Source organism: Salvelinus fontinalis, chromosome 25 (genome assembly GCF_029448725.1).
Source record: "Salvelinus fontinalis isolate EN_2023a chromosome 25, ASM2944872v1, whole genome shotgun sequence".
Classification (NCBI taxonomy): domain Eukaryota; kingdom Metazoa; phylum Chordata; class Actinopteri; order Salmoniformes; family Salmonidae; genus Salvelinus; species Salvelinus fontinalis.
In genome coordinates this window covers 17733977-17761012 of record NC_074689.1, presented here as the reverse complement: position 1 = coordinate 17761012, position 27036 = coordinate 17733977, and the positions used below count along the sequence as shown (strand labels likewise).

The 27036-nt window shown below is 44.0% G+C and overlaps 1 protein-coding gene across 1 annotated transcript; it reads left to right on the top strand.

The window, feature by feature from the left end:
* Nucleotides 1–2309: 2309 nt before the first annotated feature.
* LOC129822919 (guanine nucleotide exchange factor VAV3-like) lies at nucleotides 2310–26842 on the top strand. The gene is made up of 2 exons (XM_055881467.1): nucleotides 2310–2849; nucleotides 25077–26842. The coding sequence occupies exons 1-2, from the start codon at nucleotides 2643–2645 to the stop codon at nucleotides 25245–25247; spliced, it is 378 nt and encodes a 125-aa protein (XP_055737442.1). The 5' UTR covers nucleotides 2310–2642; the 3' UTR covers nucleotides 25248–26842.
* The last annotated feature ends 194 nt before the right edge of the window (nucleotides 26843–27036 follow it).

Genomic DNA, 27036 nt, shown 5'->3' with positions numbered 1-27036 from the left:
CTGCTGAAAAGGCAGCACGGGAAATTCAAAAATATTTTTTTGAAATATGTAACTTTCACACATTAACAAGTCCAATACAACAAATGAAAGATAAACATCTTGTTAATCTACCCACCGTGTCCGATTTAAAAAATGCTTTACAGCGAAAGCACAACGTATGATTATGTTAGATCACCACCAAGTCAAAAAAACACAGCCATTTTTCCAATCAAAGATAGGAGTCACAAAAAGCAGAAATAGAGATAAAATTGATCACTAACCTTTAATGATCTTCATCAAATGACACCCATAGGACTTCATGTTACACAATACATATATGTTTTCTTCGATAAAGTTAATATTTATATCCAAAAACCTCAGTTTACATTGGCGCCATGTTCAGAAATGCCTCCAAAATATCCGGAGAAATTGCAGAGAGCCACGTCAAATAACATAAATACTCATCATAAACTTTGATGAGAGATAGATGTTTTACATAGAATTAAAGATACACTTGTTCTTAATGCAACCGCTGTGTCAGATTTCAAAAAACCGTGCAATAATCTGAGACGGCACTCAGAAAATAAAATAAAAATTCCGCCATGTTGGAGTCAACAGAAATCAGAAATTACATTATAAATATTCCCATACCTTTGATGATATTCATCAGAATGCACTCCCAAGAATCATAGTTCCACAATAAATTGTTGTTTTGTTTGATAAAGTCCATTATTTATGTCCAAGTAGCTACTTTTGTTAGCACGTTTAGTACACATATCCCAACGCTTGTGCAGGTACAGGCGAACGTTGGACAAAAACTTCTAAAAGTTATATTACAGGTCGAAGAAACTTGTCAAACTAAGTATAGAATCAATCTTTAGGACGTTGTAATCATAAATATTCAATAACGTTCCAACCGGAGAAATCCTTTGTCTGTAGAGAAGCAATGGAACGCAGGTCGCTATCATGTGAAATGCGCGTGACCAGGACCTGGCTCTCTGCCAGACCACTGACTCAAACAGCTCCCATCCGGCTCCACTTCACAGTAGAACCATCATTCAAGGTTCTACAGACTGTTGACATCTAGTGGAAGCCGTAGGAAGTGCAAACAGATCCATATCCTTCTTTGCATTCAATAGGGACTGAGTTGAAAATCGACCAACCTCAGATATCCCACTTCCTGGTTGAATTTTTCTCAGGTTTTCGCCTGCCATATGAGTTCTGTTATACTCACAGACATCATTCAAACAGTTTTAGAAATTTCAGAGTGTTTTCTATGCTATAGTAATAATAATATGCATATATTAGCATCTGGGACAGAGTAGGAGGCAGTTCACTCTGGGCACGCTATTCATCCAAAAGTGAAAATGCTGCCCCCTATCCCCAAAAAGTTAAGGCATAAAACGGAAGGAAAGAGAGCTCTGATGGACATGTACAGTAGGTGGTGGACAGACCAAAGCATGTACTAGCCTACTATTAAAACCCCATTCTATGATCCAGACTTTGACCTTCCCCCATTCCAGTATAACAAATCCTCTCATGCCCAAATATTTACCCACAAAATGTTTTTTGTATTTGCTATTCAAATAATTTCCCCCCACCTTTAATTAATGGATAACAACGGAAGCGATCTGATGCACTGCAGACCACAGCACTGCTAAATGGAGAATGGAGAACATAGATTATCAAACCATAACATATTTATATTTTCATCAGCAGAATCATGCAAAGGGTATTCTAATTTTGTTTTTTGGTATTTACTAGGATCCCCAATAGCTGCTGCAAAAGCATCACCTACTCTTCCAGGGAAATATGATGTTTATCTTGACGGTTATCAAATACAATGAAATATGTAGGTCTACATAACCAGATTGTGCATTATTGGAGTCTTCATTCAAGCAGCAATATATTTATTTGACTGATAAAGATGCATTCATCTATTCCTATCAAATATTAATAGTGCATCTCTTTGAGGTCACCAGTGCTGCGACAGACAATTGACATATTTAACCAAATGTAATCAAAATCTGTTTTCGATCAATGGAACAGACAAAACCCATTCTATTTATGTTAAATAATTCAAATAATTTTATGGAAGTGAATTTTTCTAACTAAAGTTAAGTCATTTAATATTCATCCTCTCCGAATAGACTACGGCTACTTCTAAATCGTTCTTAATAGGCTACAATTTTCCAAACAGCACTTGGTGTTTTTTTATTTCTAAGAATGTTCTGAGGTGAGTGACACAATGCAAATATCAATGCAGTAATTAACTCTATGGAACATATGAGTGGCAAGCGGAAAAGGAGAGGCGGAGGGTTGGTATGGACTGAGAGAACGCGAGAGAGGGAGAGAGAGAGAGGGAGATGGAGAGAGAGAGAGAGCGTACGAACAGTGTTGCCGTTACTGTCAGTTGTGGAACGGTTCAGTCATCAATGGACAGAGTACACACGTAGCCAGCAGCATAGCCTCTTTCAATGTACCTTTATTTCTGCTATGAAACGGAGGGAAGTATAATCAAATCCGGTTACCTAGTTTCGCTTTCATCGTTTATATTGCAGATTGAAATGGATACAACGTTGTGTTAGCGCGCGCTATTGATTAGACTCCAATAGGCTTTATTCCTTGCGGAAGATTTGTTTGATCTCAACCATACATTAACAATGATGGAGTATTGGAGGCAGTGCGCATTATGGCTGATCAACTGCAAGGTGCTTCCACCCAACCATCGGGTAACATGGGAGTCCGCCCAGGTATTTGACCTGGCTCAGACACTCCGAGATGGAGTGCTCCTGTGTCAACTTCTCAACAACCTCCGACCCCAGTCCATCAACCTCAAAGAGATCAATCTCAGACCGCAGATGTCACAGGTAAAATAAGAAACGTGTTTACAATAATTTCATATAAAAAACATTAAACGCTTCAAATACTCTGCTAAACCACAATACCCATATTTCCACGCATCGAATGGAGTAATCAAAAACATAGAAGACTGCACAGAGGGAGGGAAAACCTGTTGGCAGTTTGAATCACATTAGTTTAACTTAGTTCGCTGTGAACTTGGGAATTGTTTCATATCCTCGAAAGTGTTCTTTTTTATTGTCATCGAGGGAAGTTTCCATTATTTCGATCTCTTACAGCAAAGCTGTACCGTTATCTGAACCGAGTCAGACCTCGCTTGCCCTCTATGGCATTTCATATTATTCTGTACATAAATCTGACACTCCATTTAGTATGAGATGTTAGGTTTCGATGGTATGGATTAATTTTGGATGTTCATCATCCATTTCGTATGATATGTTACAAATTACAATTCCTATTATATGTTAAGATTTTGCAAAAGGTACAATATGTTACAGATTTGTAATGTACAACATGTAATGAATTTGCAAAAGTATGATATGTTAGGAATTTCCATTTGTTGTGGCTAACATTAGCTAGGGTTAGGGGAAGAGTTAGCTAACTAGCTAAGTAGTTGCAAAGTAGCTCAAATGTAGTAAGTAGTTGAAAAGTTGATGATTGAATAAAATGCTAAAGTTGATGAGATTCGAACCTTTGGGTTGCTAGACTTTCGCATTATACACCCACCTAATCACCCCGACCAATCATACTCCTTTAGTTTTTGCCTTAATTAACCTTCTGTCTTATATAACCATACATCTAGTCTACGAGACCAGGCTGTCTATAGGATATGAGAGTCACACATTCAGCTGGAGGTAGAGAGGTTACTTTGAGGATGTGGCTTTATATACATAAACAAAACAGTTTCAATCAATTCTTATGTTTCCCCCTCCCCCATATTTTGATTTATATTTATTTATATAAATAAATAATCAAATGAATAGCCCCACAAAGGCAGTAAAATGACATTGGCCAACTATCACATTTCTCTGTGACAGTACATTACACGTTTTGTCTATTATAAATAAGTGGTAGCTGGTCTTTTCTGTGCTTTCCTCATTTTCCCTTCCCTGTAACATAGTTGTTTTTGATTTGTGCTCTTGTGTCTCTACACTTTCATCCTTTCATATTGATTTATTGTTCCATATTGAGTCAATAGCCAGTACAAAGTACAGGTCTATGACAATATCTATTATGTTCCTATCACACAGAAAGGCTTACAGACAGACATACAGACAGATAGGTAGACAGACAGACATGCAGACATACATACAGATTTACAGATAGGAGGCAGACAGACAGACATACAGATAGACAGATAGGTAGACAGACAGACATACAGGTAGCGTGACTGTCAGGTACAGGTACAGCTCCCCTGTCTTCTGCGTTATTAAAAACAGAGGCTCCTGCCTCCTGCCACGTTTTCCTCTCCTCTCCTGGTTGTCAAAGACCATCTGCTCCTGTCCTGTCCCACGCCAAGCCTGTCCTGTCACAGCCTGGCCTGGCTCTGGGCTGGGCAGATTATAATTCTCCTTCACATCACAGCTAAATCTGTGTCTCAATGACAACTCTCAGGGGAGAGAGGGGACGGTCACTCCATGTGACGAGTCTAGACCAACCTTTAGAGCACCTGACTGCCACACACATACTCACACACACACACACACACACACACACACACACACACACACACACACACACACACACACACACACACACACACACACACACACACACACACACACACACACACACACACACACACACACACACACACACACACATGCATGTACGCACTCCCACAGTCACACACACGCACACATGGCCGCACGCATATACGAAAACACACACTCAGTCTTCACGCACACTCAGTCATCGCACACTCGAATGAAGCAGCCAATGAGTAAGCTCCTTCACAAACCAACTATCAGTGTAAAGCTGACAGACAGATTGTGTGACAGAGTGAGTGCACTCTAAAACAATTCTACAATCCTCATGTCAATATGATATACTTCTACAATAGATTCGTAATCAAGTTTGTTTTTAAAATTGTCGAAGTCAAGTGGACCATTACATTTGCTATTGTTATTGACATTTTCTTATTGCTTTTAGTGCCTCAAACAAATTACAATGTTTGCATGGTGCTTTAAGAGAGGAAACTAGATTGTGTTGGTAAGAAGAGAGGTTGAGCTGTGTATTACTCTCAGGGTTAGACAAGGCCAAAGGCTACAATTATTGATCGAGAGAATATCATTATTTGCCAGCATCCGCTCTAAGTCATGACATAATGGCACACTATGTAGCAGGCACATTGGATGTGTCCTATGCTTACCCATTGTAACACTATGTTATTTTTAGACATGGCTTGATGCCAGCTTGGATTAGTCATTATGATTCAATAAGGATGAGACATACAAAAGTGTAAACACCTACATAAGAGCGTCTGCTAAATGACTTAAATGTAAATGTAAATCATGTACATCACTGAAGCAAATACGATTAATATTTACAATTCTGCTCAGCCTACTTTCTCTTGATTGTAGACCAAGCGGATATAATATTTCTGCCCTTAGGCTTAACACACTACTAGTGTGCTACACCCATTCATACAGCATGCTAAGGAGACCAATTCCCTTTGGTTGTACATCACACAGAAACTGGAGGGGAAATTTAAAAAAAATCCCCTCCACAACTTTCTATCTGCGTCCGAAATTGAACCTTACTCCCTATATGGTGTACGACTTTTCACCAGGGCCCATTCAAAATTAGTACACTAAATATGGAATAGGGTGCTATTTGGGAAGCACCCACTGCCCCCAGCCCTCAGTGCTCCATGGAGGTGTCATTTACATAACGGAGGGTTGGTTGAGATGCATGAATACCACAGTGAATAATTAATGAATACACAGTGGCAGTAGCTATTTTATCATTGGTCCATTTACAAACACATGGGACGCTAGGCCTCCCCTCACCCAGTGGGACCCTAGGGACCGCGGAGAGACCCAGACAAAGGCCTTAGAAGGCCCAGAGCACAAAGGACCTGTCTGTTGCACAGAGCCATATCAGAGACCCCTCTCTGAACACAGGGGCCTGGACCCTCAAAGCAGCGGGCCCCGTGGCTGTATTAGACGCGTAATTAAAGCACAACTCATCAGCCCCTCTGGAGACTTAGTTGTCCAGCAGTGATGGCAGCAGCGGGGTTGGCAAGAGGGAAGTAGTGGAGTGTGTAGTGTGTGTCTCTCTGATGTGAAGTGTGCTAACAGCGTGTGTCTCTGAGGTGAAGTGTGCTAACAGCGTGTGTCTCTGATGTGAAGTGTGCTAACAGGGTGTGTCTCTCTGATGTGAAGTGTGCTAACAGCGTGTGTCTCTGATGTGAAGTGTGCTAACAGTGTGTGTCTCTGATGTGAAGTGTGCTAACAGCGTGTGTCTCTGATGTGAAGTGTGCTAACAGCGTGTGTCTCTCTGATGTGAAGTGTGCTAACAGCGTGTGTCTCTCTGATGTGAAGTGTGCTAACAGTGTGTGTCTCTGATGTGAAGTGTGCTAACAGTGTGTGTCTCTGATGTGAAGTGTGCTAACAGCGTGTGTCTCTCTGATGTGAAGTGTGCTAACAGTGTGTGTCTCTGATGTGAAGTGTGCTAACAGCGTGTGTCTCTCTGATGTGAAGTGTGCTAACAGTGTGTGTCTCTGATGTGAAGTGTGCTAACAGCGTGTGTCTCTCTGATGTGAAGTGTGCTAACAGGGTGTGTCTCTCTGATGTGAAGTGTGCTAACAGCGTGTGTCTCTGATGTGAAGTGTGCTAACAGGGTGTGTCTCTGATGTGAAGTGTGCTAACAGCGTGTGTCTCTCTGATGTGAAGTGTGCTAACAGCGTGTGTCTCTGATGTGAAGTGTGCTAACAGGGTGTGTCTCTCTGATGTGAAGTGTGCTAACAGCGTGTGTCTCTCTGATGTGAAGTGTGCTAACAGGGTGTGTCTCTCTGATGTGAAGTGTGCTAACAGGGTGTGTCTCTCTGATGTGAAGTGTGCTAACAGGGTGTGTCTCTCTGATGTGAAGTGTGCTAACAGCGTGTGTCTCTCTGATGTGAAGTGTGCTAACAGGGTGTGTCTCTCTGATGTGAAGTGTGCTAACAGCGTGTGTCTCTGATGTGAAGTGTGCTAACAGCGTGTGTCTCTCTGATGTGAAGTGTGCTAACAGCGTGTGTCTCTCTGATGTGAAGTGTGCTAACAGCGTGTGTCTCTCTGATGTGAAGTGTGCTAACAGCGTGTGTCTCTGATGTGAAGTGTGCTAACAGCGTGTGTCTCTCTGATGTGAAGTGTGCTAACAGTGTGACTTTTGAGCTGCTGTGTTCAGTCAAAACCAATATCCAGTAGTTGTTGTTTTCTCAGGGTAAGACAAGTTATGTAGTAACAGTTACGCACTACAAATACAACTAGAAATCGACTCAAACATTTCTTGTGACAGGATTTTGCTTGAACCTGGAAACATTTTGACTGGGCCCTGTCTTTCAAGAGATACAAATAATGAAAGCAAGAGATAAATTAAATGGATATGAGCGGTATTGGCCTTCGTACATTCTCCATAAAATCCACAAGGTCACAAGTTCTAAGGAAAGGAGAAGTATAAATCTGACATCCACAGAATAGCTTTGGATGCTGTTGTAGTATTTTCTCATGGGAGTGTGTCTGCTTGTGAGAGGAAAGTGCAACAGGTGCAGCAGGAGTGAGTTAAAAGTGTCTTACTTAAACAAAAATTAGGTACAGTATGTGTTTATCTGTGTGTGTGTGGATGTTACAACAGGGCAGTATGAAAGTGTCAATTGAGAGGAAGTGTAGATGGGCAAATGGCTGCTGAGACTGTTATGCTCCAGAGTCTAGACCAAAAGGTTTTGTAAGTCGTGGTTTGGTTTCAGTATTACCTGCACAACGTGGCTTACACGTGAATGCACACAATGCATCGACAGCAGCAGCAGTACATATAGGCCTCTTTCAAAAAGACTGTCTCTGAGCTTTGGCACACTAAGGAAGTGAGGAGACGGAATAGAGGAAGGAAGTGAAACTTGACATGCCTGGGCCAAACCCACTCTGTCTAAAAAAACACACAGAAGCAACCTGACTTGATACATGACAAAGCTTCAGAGTTCCCATTTATGTAAGAACATTACTTCAAGAGGTAGATAGAAGAGAGGGGGAGGGAGAGAAAGAGATAGAGAGGAAATGGAAAGAGGAAAGTGTTGGGACACTTTGATGATGTCATCATTACTGATTTTGTTCCGAATGACTCAGAATTCTCCTAATCGTCCAAGTTCTGCATTCACCTGTATCTCCCTTGCTGGAATAGATTTAGATGTTTTGGGAAATTGTATTCTATGATAGTGGTGGGAAAAGTACTCAATTGTCAAAATACCTTAATAGAGTCCCATAGGGCGGCGCACAATTGGCCCAGCATGGTCCGGGTTAGGGTAGGGTTTGGCCTGGGGGGGCTTTACTTGGCTCATCGCGCTCTAGCGACTCGTTGTGGCAGGCCGGGCGTCTGCAGGCTGACTTCGGTCATCAGTTGAACGGTGTTTCCTCCGACACATTGGTGCTGCTGGCTTCCGGGTTAAGCGGGCAGGTCTAAAGAAGAGTATTTAGGCGGGTCATGTTACGGAGGACGCATGGCTCGACCCTCACCTCTTCCGAGCCCTTTGGGGAGTTGCAGCGATGAGACACGATCATAATTGGATTGCAATTGGATATAACAAAATTGGGGAGAAAAAAAAATACAAAATGTATTTTTTACAAAAGAAATACAAAATAGATAAAAAAATATTCTAGAAAATGAGTAGAGTAAAAGTCAAAGTCACCCATTAAAATTCTACATGAATACAAGTCTAAAAGTATCTTGTTTTAAATGTAGTTAAGTACAGTGGTGGTAAAAGTACTCATTCTTGAGTCAACATAAAAAGTAAAAGTAAACACTCTCAATCAAATTCCTTGTATTAAGCAAACCAGGGGGCACACTTTTCTTGTTTATTTAATTTACAGACAGCGAGGGGCTCACTCCAACACTCAGACATAATTTACAAATGCAGTATTTGTGTTAAGGGAGTCCGCCAGATCAGAGACATTAGGGATGACAGTGCGTTATATTGATAGGTGCGTGATTTGGACCATATTGCTCTCCTGGCTGAGCATTCGAAATGTAACGATGTTGGAGGTGGCTTATGGTAGAGAAATTAACATTCAATTCTCTTTCAAAAGCTCTGGTGAACATTCATGAGGTCAGCATACCAATTGCACACTCCCTCAATACTGGAGACATCTGTGGCATTGTGTTGTGTGACAAAACCGCACATTTTAGAGTGGCCTTTTATTGTCCCCAGCACAAGGTGCACGTGTGTAATGATCATGCTGTTTAATCAGCTTCTTGATATGCCACACCTGTCATGTATATGATTTATCTTGGCAAAGGAGAAATGCTCACTAATAAGGTTGTTAACAAATTTGTTCACAACATTTGAGAAAAATACGTTTTTTTTTGCGTATGGAAAATTTGAGGGATCTTTTATTTCAGCGCATGAAACATGGGACCAGCACTACATGTTGCGTATATATTTTGTTAAGTATATTTTTACTTAGTTACCTTACACCACTACATGTAACAAGACATTGTTTTATCCCATGTCGCGTGATGTTGAGTTGTAGACCAAGGTCAGTGAAGCCTTTGATTTGAAATTCGAATGTTGTTTAATGTAATCATGCAGGTTTTCTCCGCAGCGTCATCATGATATGACATGTATATTAATGCAGTTTTCATGATGACGTTGGCACAAGTCTTTCCCATGGTCATGAAATTACGGAAACACGCAAATACAACACACCAACATACCTGGAAATCCCTTGAATGGATCCATTTAAACCATCACCTTTAATCTATAGACCAAAATAAATGATAGTGCTCATAGAAATGAAGAGTCATCTTCAACAGAACTTTTGTTTTCACTTGGATATCATCTCTGAGCATATGTTACAAATAGAGGCCATACTTTTCATTTTCCTATGATTTGCCTATGCTATTCAATTAAGCAATAAGGCTCGAAGGGGTATGGTATATGGCCAATATACCATGGCTAAGGGCTACTCCTGCACAACGCAACACGGAGTGCCTGGACACAACCCTTAGCCATGGTATATTGGCCGTATATCACAATTGAACCAACCGGTTTTTAATATAGAATATGTACCTCTGCAGAGCGCCAGTCAAATAAATGGTAATGCTATATGAGGAATCATGTAATTACATTTTATGATTTTCAAAAAGGAAGAGAGTCTGATCTCCAATCAATGTTTATTGCGTTTTTGAGACCTACCAGACTGGTTCATTTCATCAGTATTGTTGTAAGTGCTTTCTGAGAGCTTTTTCGTCAATACTGACATAGTTACATTGAAAACAATGGCCATTGATGATAGCATTTAACTCTATTTTAATCCATGTCTAATACGAATCCGATGGGAACAACACAACATGAAACACATGAATGTCCCCATTTGTTATATGTCAACACAGGTTTTTATTTCTTTGTCCTTGTCACGGTCTTAGTAGATATCCGACTCGTTATTCATGAAGTGATCAGCTCTCCCCAGTCCATGTAATCTTCTTCAATATGTCCTAAAAGGCTAAACTGATCCTAGATCAATACGCCCACTCTGAGATGTCCAGATGATGCACACGAGGGAGAGATGTTTCTGTTGCCTGCAACCTTTACTGTTTGTCCAATCTCCAGTGGAGCATTGAAAACCTCCAGCCAAATGAAATGGACATTATTTTCTATCCTGCTAAAAATAGATAGAGCAGTCAGTCAGGCAGTCAGTAATGATAATGCTTAAAGCAAAGAGCACTTGGCCTTGCAGTGTGTAGCCTAGTGTTTCAGTGGTGTACGTATTAACAATATGTATTTCATATCATGTTTCTCCACTAAGTGTGAATGAGAATGTCTAATGCTTCTCATGCTGTGTAATAGTGGGTATTGGTGATACTTGGACATCTCTGCTGAGCTCTATTTAAATACTGTATGTCTATTTTCATTGTCTTTGGGTGCAGTGTAGAGGGACAGCTAGAAATACAGTGCATTCGGAAAGTATTCAGACCCCTTTACTTTTTACACATTTTGTTACACTACAGCCTTATTCTAAAATGAAAAAATAAAATAAATTGAATCAATCTACACACAATACCCCATAATGACAAAGCAAAAACAGGTTTTTAGATTTCTTTGCGCAAATTTCTGAGAACATTTACATAAATATTTAGACCCTTTACTCAGTACTTTGTTGAAGCACCTTTGGCAGCGATTACAGCCTTGACTCTTCTTCTTGGGTATGACGCTAAAAGCTTGGCACACCTGTATTTCGGGAGTTTCTCCCATTTTTCTCTGCAGATCCTCTCAAGCTCTGTCAGGTTGAATGGGGAGCGTTGCGGCACATCTATTTTCAGGGCTCTTCAGAGATGTTAGATCGGGTTCAAGTCCGGGCTCTGTCTGGGCCACTCAAGGACATTCAGAGACTTGTCCCAAAGCCACTCCTGCGTTGTCTTGGCTGTGTGCTTAGGGTCGTTGTCCTGTTGGAATGTGAACCTTCGACCCAGTCTGAGGTCCTGAGCGCTCTGGAGAAGGTTTTCATCCAGGTTGTCTCTGTACTTTGCTCCGTTCATCTTTCCCTCGATCCTGACTTGTCTCCTATTCCCTGTCGCTGAAAAACATCCCCACAGTTTGATGCTGCCACCACCATGCTTCAGTGTAGGGGTGGTGCCAGGTTTCCTCCAGATGTGACGCTTTGCATTCAGGCCAAAGAGTTAAATCTTGGTTTCATCAAACTAGAGAATCTTGTTTCTCATGGTCTGAGAGTCCTTTAGGTGTCTTTTGGCATACTCCAAGCTGGCTGTCATGTCCTTTCACGGAGGAGTGGCTTCTGCCTGGCCACTCTACCATAAAGACCTGATTGGTGGAGTGCGGCAGAGATGATTGTCCTTCTGGAAGGGACTCCCATCTCCACAGAGGAACACTGGAGCTCTGTCAGAGTGACCATCGGGTTCTTGGTCACCTCCCTGACCATGGCTCTTCTCCCCCAATTGCTCAGTTTGGCCGGGCGGCCAGCTCTAGTAAGAATCTTGGTGGTTCCAAACTTCTTCCATTTAAGAATGATGGAGGCCACTGTGTTCTTGGGGACCTTCAATGCTGCAGAATATTTTTTGTACCTTCCCCAGATCTGTGCCTCGAGACAATACTGTCTCAGAGCTCTATGGACAATTCCTTTGACCTCATGACTTGTTTTTTTGCTCTGACATGCACTGTCAACTGCTGGACCTTATGTGTGTGCCGTTCCAAATCATGTCCAATTTATTACATTTACCACAGGTGGACTCCAATCATGTTGTAGAAACAGGATGCACCTGAGCTCAGTTTCGAGTCTCATAGCAAAGTGTCTGAATACTTATTGTAACGAACGTCGTCGGGAGAAGGAGAAGAGGACCAAGGTGCAGAGTGGTAAGTATTCATAATACGTTATTTTAATAAATATGAACACTCTAACAAAACAACAACACGACAAACAAACAGTTATGTAAGGTGCAACAAACACTAACCAGAAAATAACCACCCACAAACAAAAGTGGGAAAACAGGCTACCTAAGTATGGCTCTCAATCAGAGACAACGATAGACAGCTGCCTCCGATTGAGAACCATACCAGGCCAATCACATAGAAATAGAAAACCTAGACCTACAACATAGAATACCCACCCACATCACACCCTGACCAAACTAAAAATAGAAACATACAAAGCAATCTACGGTCAGGGCGTGACACTTATGTAAATAAGGTATGTCTAATTTTTATTTTTAATACATTTGCAAAATGTTCTAAAAACCTGTTTTTGTCATTATGGGGTATTGTGCGTAGATTGATGAGGAAAACATTAAATGTAATACATTTTAGAATAAGGCTGTAACTTAACAAAATGTTGAAAAAGTCAAGGCGTCTGAATACTTTTCAAATGCACCGTATATACCTGTGGTGGAGAAGAGTGTTAATAGTTACATACAGAAGCACACTATGGTACGCTCGCACAGACACACATGAACGCAGGGTCAGACACCAGTTGACCTGTCTCACACACCCCCTGGAGCTGGAAACCAAATGTATGATATTTTACTGGATGGGGAGGAGGAGGAGGAGGGGAGGGGGAGTGGGGGGACAAGGAGGAGGATGAGATGTGAGGAGTAGGAGGAGGAGGGGGGGCCGGCCAGACAGTATTCATGCTCCAGTGAGAAGACGATGGTCGTACGCCTTGCCTCTTCCGAGACAACAGAGAGGCTGGAGAGGGAGAGCCTTGGATCAGGTCATTACAGCTGATGAGCAGTAAAGGTGTATGTGTCCCCTAACACACACTACCCTGGCCTGGCCAACAGACTACTGTGCTGTGAAGATTTACATACCCTGGCCTGGCCAACACACTACTGTCCTGTGAAGCTCTACATGCCTTGGCTTGGCCAACACACTACTGTCCTGTGAAGCTCTACATGCCATGGCTTGGCCAACACACTACTATCCTGTGAAGCTCTACATGCCATGGCTTGGCCAACACACTACTGTCCTGTGAAGCTCTACATGCCATGGCTTGGCCAACACACTACTATCCTGTGAAGCTCTACATGCCATGGCCTGGCCAACACACTACTATCCTGTGAAGATTTACATACCCTGGCCTGGCCAACACACTACTGTCCTGTGAAGATTTACATACCCTGGCCTGGTCAACACACTACTGTCCTGTGAAGATTTAAATACCCTGGCCTGGTCAACACACTACTGTCCTGTGAAGATTTACATACCCTGGCCTGGCCAACACACTACTGCCCTGTGAAGATTTAAATACCCTGGCCTGGTCAACACACTACTGTCCTGTGAAGATTTACATACCCTGGCCTGGCCAACACACTACTGTCCTGTGAAGATTTACATACCCTGGCCTGGTCAACACACTACTGTCCTGTGAAGATTTACATACCCTGGCCTGGCCAACACAACACTTTACTGTGAAGATTTACATACCCTGGCCTGGTCAACACACTACTGTCCTGTGAATATTGACATACCCATGCCTGGCCAACACACTACTGTCCTGTGAATATTTACATACCCTGGCCTGGCCAACACACTACTGTCCTGTGAAGATTTACATACCCTGGCCTGGCCAACACACTACTATCCTGTGAAGATTTACATACCCTGGCCTGGCCAACACACTACTGTCCTGTGAAGATTTACATACCCTGGCCTGGCCAACACACTACTTTACTGTGAAGATTGACATACCCTGGCCTGGTCAACACAACACTTTACTGTGAAGATTTACATACCCTGGCCTGGTCAACACACTACTGTCCTATGAATATTGACATACCCATGCCTGGCCAACACACTACTTTACTGTGAAGATTGCCATGAAGGACATTTACCCATGAATCTCTCTGGCCTCCACCACATCCCAGCCAAACTATCCCAACCCTCCGTCTCTCATGACCCCATCGTAGAATTTCTGCATCACTTGAGCCACTCCGTAAACAGACAAGACAGAGCACCTGGATCGCACCAAATAACATAAACTGTACTGCTATCCATCAAGGTGTACACATACATAACCTCTAGCTTCAGGTGGATGTGGGTTGGGAAACATTTCATGGAAAATGCCGAAAGATATAGAAACGTTGTTACTCTTTATGGGCGACTTCCCACCCTTTTGAAATACCTCGGGCTGTACATGAAAGCATATAAGAGGCGTTGGAGACGCCAAATGTTATTAGTCTGTGGATGTGTCCCAAATCCCACCCTATTCCCTATATAGTGCACTACTTCTGTGCACTGGTAAAAAAGTAGTGCACTATAAAGGGAATAGGGTGCAATTTGGAACGCAGCCTACTGTATGTCCCTGGGTTTGGATCAGCTACTGTGGACCGTAGCTAGCAGGCCGGCCAGCTGAGGCCAATCCGTCATCTCTCATTAATAATGTAATGAAACAGGGCTGTCATGAAGAGCTGTGCCTGTCAGTGCTGCGTTAAATAAGTCTGTACTGTTAAATAGAAGAGTCAGGGAGAAAGGTATGATCTCTCTCGACCCCTCCTCTCTGTCTCTCACTCTTGATTTCTCAATCTCTCTCTCCCTGTAGCCTTAGGGATGAGTAATGAAAGTGAATACAAAATATGTGTTTTGTTGTCACATACACCAGATAGGTGCAGTGTAAATGCTGTTAAGTAGTACGGCGCCCCTGGAGAAGATGAGGGTTAAGTTCTTAGCTCAATGACACATCAACAGATGGTATTCTTTTTCTTTTTACGTCAGCCGATGTCACAAAGTGCTGTACAGAAACCCAGCCTAAAACCCCAAACAGCAAGCAATGCAGATGTAGAAGCACGGTGGCTAGGAAAAACTCCCTAGAAAGGCAGGAACCTTGGAAGAAACCTAGAGAGGAACCAGACTCTGAGGGGTGGCCAGTCCTCTTCTGGCTGTGCCGGGTGGAGATTATAACAGAAAATGGCCAAGATGTTCAAATGTTCATAAATGACCAGCATGGTCAAATAATAATAATCACAGTGGTTGTCAAGGGTGCAACAGGTCAGCACCTCAGGAGTAAACATCAGTTGGCTTTTCATAGCCGATCAGTCAGAGTTAGAGACAGCAGTAGAGAGAGAAAAAACAGCAGGTCTGGGACAGGTAGCACGTCCAGGGGAACAGGTCAGGGTTCCATAGCCGCAGGCAGAACAGTTGTAACTGGATTAGCAGCACGACCAGGTGGACTGGGGACAGCAAGGAGTCATCCTAGTCCTGAGGCATGGTCCTAGGGCTCAGGTCCTCTGAGAGAAAGAGAGAGAAAGAGAGAGAGAATTAGAGAAAGAGAGAATTAGAGGGAGCATACTTAAATTCACACAGGGCACCGGATAAGACAGGAGAAATACTCCAGATATAACAGACTGACCCTAGCCCCCTGACACATAAACTATTGCAGCATAAATACTGGAGGGTGAGACAGGAGGGGTTGGGAGACACTGTGGCCCCGTCGGACGATACCCCCGTACAGGGCCAACCAGGCAGGATATAACCCCAACTACTTTGTCAAAGCACAGCCCCCACACCACTAGAGGGAGTGGATAGCATACCTTTCGGTTACTGGCCCAACGCTCTTAACTGCTAGGCTACCTGGTGCCCGAATAAATTAATTGCTGGCGTATGTCTCAGTTCGTTTTTTGATTCGAGTGCAGACTGCACTGATGAGTATTATCCTTCAGACTGGGTGTGAGAGAAATACGTCATTCTGTGGCAGTTACTGGAGTCTAGTGTGTAGTATGGAGTCTACTATCCACTGCCTAGGAGGTTTATGGACAGAGTACAATCTGAGGGGGTGTATCTCTGGATTGTGCATCCTGCTGTTTTAGCTGTCTGTCTTCTGGCTGGGTTTGACCCTTAGCTGGACCTGGTTGTAAAAGGCGGACAGATGTTCCTCTGCAGTCAGCACATATTCATTCGCCTACACTCCAACTCAGGTTTCCTGATGACACAGCTGAGAACAGGTCCCAGCTCTCACATCAATGTATGTGACATATACAGTACCTCAGGTCTGGCCTGTGTCCCAAAATATCACCCTATTCCTTATGTAATACCCATATGGCTCTGGTCTAAAGTAGTGCACTACATAGGGAATAGGGTGTGCCATTTTGGAGGGAACCCTGGTGATCTGTTTCCATGTCATAGGCCCATACATTAAGCTATACATTACCATGGTCCGTGGCCCTCTGTTTTCCTCCTATAGGGTTTCATATGACACCATTTCTTCTCACCTGACACAATCTCAAGAGATGGTCATAAGATACAGTAGGTATGAGTCATAGAGAAAGCATGCAGGGGTTATGTCATTCTGATTCAATACCCTGTTGAATACGATGGTATTCATTGCTACAGGGCTATAGTTAAACCATTGTTCTATCTGTCTTGTCTATGTCGGATGCTCCAAGCAGTAGCACACTATCCTGGAATCCAAACTCATATGCTCCATTTGACCATTGTATCAGTTTGGATTCCAGGCTAGTAGCACACAGTCTGCATCTAAATGGTACCCTATTGCCTACATAGTGCACTGCTTTTGACCAGGGCCGATATGGCTCTGGTCAATAGTGCGCTAAACAGGGAATCAGTTGCCATTTCAGATGCAGCCTGGCACTCTCGCTCCCTGTTGGCTGGGCTGGGTTGTCTGTGGGCATATCAGATTGAGTGAAATGACAAACAGAAAGAGGCCTCTCAGGTCTCTAATCTCATTCACTGTACATCAGTACGTCCTCTGCTTCCTCTGTGACAGAGTCAGCCATCTAACCGGCTGTTAATTGACACTCATTAACCAAAAGAGATGAGATGAGTCTAACTCAGTTTGGCTTTTCATGTGGGAGACTTTAGACCAAATAGAGTAGGATTTGATTAGGTAGTAGCTGGTAGGCTAGGCTACATACAATACACACTGGGGTTTTAAAAGAACCCCACACTGTGGTTGCCATGGAGCTTTGGAGCGTATTGAAGGGAATACATAAGCAGAACGAAATAAGATCCTTATTATGGAGCTAAAGCGCTCTGAACAGATTCAACACAGCAATACCACATGACTTGAAAAGCAGAATGTGGGATTGGATGGTGGTAGAAACCATTTTCTCTTTGTCTTATTTCTGCAGATGGGTTTGGCATGGTGCTTCAGATATGAAATGCTACACCTTCATTGTACAGTGATGTGGTGAACTCTCCCTACACTTACCCTTGCATCCTTCCTGGCCCCCTTCCCTACTCTACAGGTTAACACACACACACACACGCACACGCACACGCACACGCACACGCACACGCACACACACACACACACACACACACACACACACACACACACACACACACACACACACACACACACACACACACTCTCTGACACAGGCCCATGTTTCCATGTTCAGTTTAGGCTCACTGATTCGGGAGGTGTCTGCCGGGATGCAACAATAAGCCGTGGTGTGAAATCATCATTCCATGTAAGGAGGATGGTTTTGAGGGTACCCACACCAGTCAGGCCTCTTTCTGTACTGTACAAGAGCCTTAGGGGGCTGAGTGTTCCTAATGCAGAAAACAGCTCAGTGTGAAACGATCCCGAGCCTCCCTGGTGCTTCCTCACCACCCCCGTCCCTCCCTGCACCCAGCATGCTTCACCCCAGTGCTACAGAAAGGGTTTCAGCCCACTGAGCCTAGTGCTGTGGGTTTCAGATGCCTTTCTGTGAGGCTGCTGTTTCCTTCAGATACTAAAGCTCTTCGGGTTGCTCAGAAGCCCCCGGGCGGCCGTCTCCAAGATGTGCTCCTCAGATAAAACGGCATGCATACAAGTGTAAACATTCAACATTATTTACTAGCTGCCTGCGTGCCCTTCACTCTGACTGTCTTATCTGGGGTTTTCTGCCCCAAGGCCTTTCTTGTGAAGTCATCTGTAATGCCTGATGCGATTTGAGTGGAGCAGAATTTAATATTTGATGTTTGTGCCCATCATCATCTTCACAGACGGCTCTCATCTTGTGCCACAGTTCAGGAGGATAGCTAAATATTGGATAGAGAAATATGAATAGAGAAACTGTTATAATGAATAGAGAAAGATGACTTTGCCTCTCTCAGTTGTTTGACTTGTGTTTTCTGTTTTTAACAAGGCATTGTTTACTAGTATTGTAACACTGTTCTAGTAACCCAGACTCGTTGACTGCATCTACTGTCGTGCCTAGCAGAGTTACAGCATCACACAGACAACAGTATCACACAGACAACAGCTGTGCTGTTGTAAAAATGAGAGCGGGCGAGAGAGAACAACCGATAAATAACACTTCCTGTGAAAGCCTGCCTGTGAGTCAAGACCAAACGAAAAAGAAGTAAGCAAACAACCCCATCTCTGAAGGGTTTCAGTACAGCCCTGAAAACGGCCCTGGTTACTGGTTATTCACTGTACATCACTACCTGTTTGTGAGGACTGATGTCATTCTAACTGCCTGTTGTGATTAAGTCTTGTATTGGAGGATGTTACCATCAGCATATAGCCATTTAAGATTGTAATCTTAATACAGGGGCTGAAGGCTCTACTATGTTCATTCGTTGTTGGGGATATCCTGTGTTGAGTGACTTAAGTCCATCATTTGGCGATATGGTTTAAATATGCACATTTCATGATGTCAATGACCATGCAATTCATAAATGTCAATTATCCTGCAATTCTCAAAACCTGCAGAGAAGCAGCATATTGCTACAGAAATGAACAAGTACACAATGCATTGTTACAGATGAGAGAGCATTGCAGCTCAGATCTGGTTGGGATTTTTATTTTACCTTTATTTAACTAGGTGTAACGGCATTCCTCCTCCTCTTCATCTTCGGAAGAGGAGGAGTATTGAGGGAACCAAGGCGCAGCGTAGAGAACAGACATATTTTATTAACGAAACACGAACTTGATTAAACTAACAAAACAACAAACAGTGTAGACAGACCTAGACGACGTACTTACATAAAACAAGAAAACGCACGAATAGGAACATAGGCTACACAAACCGAACAAACCGTAAACAGTCCCGCGTGGTGTACAGACACAGACACGGAAGACAATCACCCACAACGAACACTGTGACAACGCCTACCTAAATATGACTCTTAATTAGAGGAACGCCAAACACCTGCCTCTAATTAAGAGCCATACCAGGCAACCCAAAACCAACACAGAAACAGAAAACATAGAATGCCCACCCAACCTCACGTCCTGACCAACTAACACACATAACAAACTAACAGAAATAGGTCAGGAACGTGACATAACCCCCCCCATAAGGTGCGAACTCCGGGCGCACCAGCACAAAGTCTAGGGGAGGGTCTGGGTGGGCATCTGACCACGGTGGTGGCTCAGGCTCCGGGCGAGGTCCCCACCCCACCATAATCCATCCTAGCCTCCATCTCCCCCTAAGAATGTCCACCCTCATTTTACCCCCACAAAATCCCCTTAGTAACATCAATGACAGGGACAGCACCGGGACAGAGAGATAGATCAAGACAGAGGGATAGCACAAGACAGAGGGATAGATCAGAATAAAGAGGTAGATCAAGATAGAGAGGGAGATCATGATAGAGGGGCAACTCCGGACTGAAAGGCAGCTCCGGACAGAGAGACAGCTCTGGACTGAGGGGCAGTTCTGGGTATATAGCCTTTTCTGGCTGAAGGGCAGCTCATGGCTGACTGACGAATCTGGACGCTCATGGCAGGCTGACGGCTCTCGACGCTCATGGCTGGCTGACGGCTCTCGACGCTCATGGCTGGCTGACGGCTCTCGACGCTCATGGCTGGCTGACGGCTCTCGACGCTCATGGCTGGCTGACGGCTCTCGACGCTCATGGCTGGCTGACGGCTCTCGACGCTCATGGCTGGCTGACGACAGTTAAGAACAAATTCTTATTTTCCTTGACGGCCTAGGAACAGTGGGTTAACTGCCTTGTTCAGGAGCAGAACAACAGATTTTACCTTGTCAGCTCCGGGATTCGATCTTGCAACCGAAGCTCTAACCACTAGGCTACCTGTAGTCTAATTTAGTAATGACAGGGGTGTGCCAACAGCATCCTCCTATAAAACAGTCTATGACAACATCCTCAATTTCATCCAGAGTTTATCACAGAGTAGCTAACACACTGTGTGTCAACCATGTTTTATGTCAGCCAATTATCTTAACGGGCCTCCTCGTTTGTCTCTGTCCCAGACACAGCACTCTGATCAAAAGGTTAAGATTACACTGAGTGTGATGTTCACCTCTCCCATCTACTCAACTGTACGACGGCAGTAGCATCCATCGCGTCAGCATTTTAGCTTCACTAAATCAATTTTTATTCAGCCAACGTTATGTGGCAGGGTTTGAGGCTACTGACTCTGCCTATGTGCAGTTCTGTCGGAGACTGATCTGGATTGGAAGAGGCCTGTCTATTGATCTACATTAGGTTAATTACTTCAGATTTGGGATGTGCACTAGGCAGAAAGGTTTGGCAAGTCAGTAAACGATCTTCTTCTTAATAATACTGGATGGAGTCTTGACTTATTTGATTCTGTCAGGATGTCAGGCTGTACTTTTAGACAGACAATAGCCCCATCCATTTTCAAACTCAACAAAGTTTCTGGACTATGCAGTTATACGTGAGTCTGGCACTAAGACGACACTCAACGAGCTGTATAAGGCCATAAGCAAACAAGAAAATGTGCATCCAGAGGCGGCGCTCCTTGTGGCCGGGGACTGTAATGCAGGAAAACTTAAATCCGTTTTTACCTAATTTCTACCAGCATGTTAAATGTGCAACCAGCGGGAAAAAAACTTCTTTACTCCACAAACAGAGATGCATACAAAGCTCTCCCTCACCCTCCATTTGGCAAATCTGACCATAACTCTATCTTCCTGATTCCTCCTTACAAGCAAAGATTAAAGCAGGAAGTACCAGTGACTCGCTCAATAAGGAAGTGGTCAGATGACACAGATGCTAAGCTACAGGACTGTTTTGCTAGCACACACTGGAATATGTTCCGGGATTCTTCCGATGGCATTGAGGAGTAAACTATATCAGTCACTGGCTTCATCAAGTGCATTGATGACGTCGTCCCCACAATGACCGTACATACATACACCAACCAGAAGCCATGGATTATAGGCAACATCCTCACTGAGCTAAAGGGTAGAGCTTCCTCTTTCAAGGAGCGGGACTCTAACCCAGACGCTTATAAGAAATCCCGCTATGCCCTCCGACGATATAAGGGCACGAGGTGAGACCCAGATGCAGACACGGGACTCAGATGGTTTGAGTCTTTGATATTTATTATATCCAAAAGAGGTAGGCAAGAGAATGGTTGTGGACAGGCAAAAAGTTGAAACCAGTTCAGACTCCAGGAGGTACAGTGTGGCAGGCACGCTCGAGGTCAGGGCAGGCAGAATGGTCAGGCCGACGTGTACAGAGTCCAGAAAACAGGCAAGGGTCAAAGCCAGGAGGTCTAGTAAAAGAGAATGGGAAAGGCAGGAGTATGGGAAAAACACGCTGGTTGACTTGGAACATACAAAACAACCTGGCACAGAGAGCCAGGAAACACAGGGATAAATACACCAGGGATAACAAGCGAGACCTGGAGGGGATGGAGACAATAACAAGGACAGGTGAAACTGATTAGGGTGTGACAGTACCCCCCCTCTAGGGACGCCACCTGGCGTCCTACCTGGGCGCATACCTGGTTGACCGGGGTGTCAGTGGTGGAAGTCGTGATGAGGGCTGAATCCAGGATGTCTCTAGCGGGAAGCCATCACCTCTTCTCCGGGCCGTAACCCTCCCAGTCAACCAGGTACTGGAAACCCCTGCCCCTTGGTCGAACACCCAGGAGACGTCTCACCGTGTATGCCGGATGGCCATCAATGATACGGGGAGGGGGGGTGGTCCTGGGGACAGAAGACAAAGGATTGTGAGACACGGGCTTAATCCTAGACACATGGAACGTAGGGTGAATGAGGATGGTACGGGGTAACAAGAGATGGACAGCAGTGGAACTAAGGAATCTAGAGATGGAAAACGGACCAATGAAACGGGGGACAGTTTTCGGGACTCTACCCGAAGGGGCAGGTCCCGTGTGGACAGCCATACCCTCTGCCCAATGCGATAGAGGGGAACTGGAGTCCGGTGGCGATCTGCTTGCTGACGATACCTGGAGTTGGTCTTGAGAAGTGCTACCCGAGCTCTTCTCCAGGTACGTCAACAGTGGGGATGAACATCTGGGCCGAGGGTACGTTGACTTCTAGTTCTTGTTCTGGGAAGAGCAGAGGTTGATACTGCATGGTGCACTCAAAAGGGGAGTCCCGTAGCTGAACAGGGAAGGGTGTTCCAGGCATACTCCACCCAGACTAGTTGTCGGCTCCAGGTAGTGGGGTTAGTTGAGGCCAGACATCTTAGGATGGTCTTCAGGTCCTGGTTAGCTTGCTCCGACTGGCCATTCGACTGGGGATGGAATCCGGAGGATAGGCTGGCCGACGCCCCAATTAGGGTGCAGAACGCCTTCCAAAACTGAGATGAGATTTGAGGACACCGGTCGGAAACCATATCCACCGGGAGTCCATGGATCTGGAAGACGTGCTGCACCATGAGCTGGGCCCTTTCCTTGGCAGAGGGAAGTTTGGGGAGAGGGATGAAATGAGCAGCCTTAGAGAACCGATCCACCACTGTCAGAATGACGGTGTTGCCATCAGATGGGGGAAGCACAGTGACGAAGTCCAGAGAGATATGGGAACAGGGACGATGAGGATCCTGTAGTCAAATCAAATTTCAAATCAAATGTATTTATATAGCCCTTCTTACATCAGCAAGGGCGGTTTGTTGCTCCAGAGCCTTTCCGTTCACCTTCACACTCCTGGGCCAGACTACACTCAATCATATGACCCACGGAAGAGATTAGTCTTCAGTAAAGACTTAAAGGTTGAGACCGAGTCTGCGTCTCTCACATGGGTAGGCAGACCATTCCATAAAAATGGAGCTCTATAGGAGAAAGTCCTGCCTCCAGCTGTTTGCTTAGAAATTCTAGGGACAATTAGGAGGCCTGCGTCTTGTGACCGTAGCGTACGAGTAGGTATGTACGGCAGGACCAAATCGGAAAGAAAGGTAGGAGCAAGCCCATGTAGTGGCTGAAGAAGTGGCTGAAGAAGGCCAGAAGGAGCTTTCCGTGGAGTCACCGCCCAGTATAGAGGTTCTGGATGTCAGGAAGCTTGGATCAGTGATGTACTGTGCCATACGCACTACCCTCTGTAGCGCCTTCCGGTCAGATGCTGAGCAATTGCCATACCAGGCGGTGATGCAACCAGTCAGGATGCTCTCGATGGTGCAGCTGTAGAACGTTTTGAGGATCTGCGGACCCATGCCAAATGTTTTCAGTCTCCTAATGGGGAAAAGGTGTTGTCGTGCCCTCTCCACAACTGTCTTGGTGTGTTTGGACCATGATAGTTTGTTGGTGATATGGACACCAAGGAACTTGAAACTCTCGACTCACTCCACTTCAGTCCCATCGATGTTAATGGGGGCATGTTCAGCCCTCCTTTTCCTATAGTCCACGATCAGCTCCTTTGTCTTGCTCACATTGAGAGAGAGGTTGTTGTCCTGGCACCACACTGTCATAGACTGTTCTCTCTGCTATCGCACAGCAAGCGGTACCGGAGCACCAAATCTAGGTCCAAAAGGCTTCTTAACAGCTTCTACCCTCCAAGCCATAAGACTCCTGAACAGCTAATCAAATGGCTACCCGGACTATTTGCGTTGTCCCCACCCCACCACCCATTTTTACGCTGCTGTTTATCATCCATGCATAGTCACTTTACCTCTACCTACATGTACATATTACCTCAATTACCTCGACTAACCGGTGCCCCCGCACATTGACTCTGTACCGGTACCCGCTGTATATAGCCTCGCTACTGTTATTTGATTTTTGCTCCTTAATTATTTGTTATTTTTCTATTTTTCTTATTTTTGTATTTCAATTTTTTTTAACTTCAGTTTATTTTAGTAAATACTTTCTTAAAACTGCATTGTTGGTTAAGCGCTTCTTAGTCAGCATTTTACTGTAAGGTGTACTCCTGTTGTATTCGGGAACATGTGACAAATAACATTTGATTTGATTTGACTCTGTCATTTTCACATATACAACAATGGCAGTATGTTTATTGTCAAAGCCAGATGGAATGGGAATGTGTTGTGTGGCAGCCATGTTGAAGTGTGAACCAGACATGAGCCTCTTCTGGCCTCCAGATTTTCAATATAAATGTTTAGGCCCTCTTGACAGTTTGTGGCAAACAGGTCAGGACCAGCGTTGATAAATGATAATAGTGAGACTGGAGTCTGATTCTGAGAAGACGCTGAATAGACAGGGATTTCTCAAATCGGCTTACATTTCTGTCTAGACTTAAATAAATACGCATTTAATATGAGATCGAGCTATGCAGTGAAGCAAGTCTGTCATCAGAATAAAGTGACTCATTTGACTTTGTGTGACTGTATGGTCAATCATCTTATATTATCATCCAACTAATAATCAAAATATCCCCCTTTTCTCTGTTTCCAGTTCCTGTGCTTGAAGAACATCAGGACATTTCTCTCCGCCTGCTATGACATATTTGGCATGAAGAAGAGTGAACTCTTTGAGGCCTTCGACTTGTTTGATGTGCGGGACTTTGGAAAGGTAAGCAACAGGATTCATGCACTGAGTACGTTTACATGCAGACCAATAATTTGATATCATACTGATTGTGGCAGTATGCCGAGTACTGAAATAGTCATGTAAACACCTTACTCTGCTTATGTTAATTGGCGTGAGGTCACGTTTTGAATGATTAGGACATGTAAACACCTTACTCTGCCTATGTTAATTGGCGTGAGGTCACGTTTTGAATGATGTAAACAGCTAAATCGGCGTTCTAGCAGTGTATTTGATCTGCGCATGTGCTAGCCTCAGCCGATCGACCCTCCCTCTTATTACGAATGAAGTGAGTTTGGAAAAACTGAAGGTACGCATCTTAGAAAGAGTTTTCACATGCAAACTTTAAATGTCCCAACTCAGAAACAAAAAGGTTTCGCAAAAATAAAATGGTCCCTGTGGTAGAACGTTTATTTTGGTGATTTCTTGCATTTATAAAAAAAAATGTCCCCTCAGTAGCCTGATTTCAGATGTGTCCATGTAAACAGCATTATTAGGGAACCCGTTCTTGCAAAGCATGTAAATGTTTTAAACAAACTATTATATTAATATGACTAGCCACAATAATCGTATTATTATCCACAATAATCGTATTATTTGTTGTGCATGTAACCCTCCATGCTCACTGTTTCATTGTGGATACTCTACTCTCCCTTCACATATTTTGTTTGAGTGTTCCATCTCTCAAGCTGGAAGGATCCTGTTATACTTAACTGTTGTCAGCTTGAGAACACCTTGAGAAGAATAGTGCACACGACAAAGAGTCATGTAAGGAGATTAGTGTACTCTGTAGTGGGCTGTTTTAGGAGAATAATGTATATCATCACTGACTGTATGAGAGAATACTACCTATCACAGTGGATTACTTGAAGAGAACTGTAACGGTCCTGACCTGTTTTATGTTGTTTTTGTATGTGTTTATGGTCAGGGCGTGTGTTTTGGGTGGGCAGTCTATGTTTTCTGTTTCTATGTTGGTTTTGGGTTGCCTGGTATGGCTCTTAATTAGAGGCAGGTGGTTTGCGTTTTCCTCTAATTAAGAGTCATATTTAGGTAGGGTGTTCTCACTGTTTGTTGGTGGGTGATTGTCTTCCGTATCTGTGTTATGTCTTGCACCATACGGGACTGTTCGGTTGTTCGTTTCGTTTCGATGTAGTCTGTTCCTGTCCGTGAGTTTTACGTTTTAGTTAAGTAAGTTCATGTTCAGGTTTTTTCGTCTACGTCGTTTTCTTGTTTTGTAATTTTGAAAGTGTTTTGTTTTTCGTGTTGCCATCGTCGTGTTTAAATAAAAGATGGCTTATTTCCCGAATGCTGCATTTTGGTCTGATGATCCTTCTCTCCTCTCCTCGTCCGAGGATGAGGAGAACGACAGTCCTTACAAGAACAGTATTGGCACGCTACAGTTGGACCTTCCTTTGTATGGACACACATTTACCTCACTCTGTATGGTGCGAGCATTTATCATCCTCGGTAGTTACTGACACATAGGACAATGCTTCAGTTTCCACTCATTAAAAAGAAAACAGTTCAGTTGTAATGGGGTTAAAAGCCTTGTTTTGTCTTGTCAGCGTGTGAGGGAGGCCGTGACTCTTAACAGCCATGCCGCTAGTTTCATGAAGTCCCCAGTGTGCTTTAATTAAAAGCAGAGGGAGGTGGAGAGGGGAGGGGAGGGAGGCAGCTGGCCTCTGAAGTGGGAGGGGCTGGATAGACAGACAGACAGACAGAGGGACAGGATTTGTGGTGTTTGTTGCATCCCGGCAGACATCTCCCGAATCAGTTAGCCTTGACTGAGCATGGAACCGTGTGTGTGTGTGTGTGTGTGTGTGCGTGC

Excerpts from the sequence above, each read along its gene's own strand:
- LOC129822919 (XM_055881467.1), top strand. The coding sequence starts at position 2,643 with ATGATGGAGTATTGGAGGCAGTGCGCATTATGGCTGATCAACTGCAAG. Across the intron at positions 2,850-25,076 it reads TCAGACCGCAGATGTCACAG|TTCCTGTGCTTGAAGAACAT; the intron begins GTAAAATAAGAA and ends CTCTGTTTCCAG.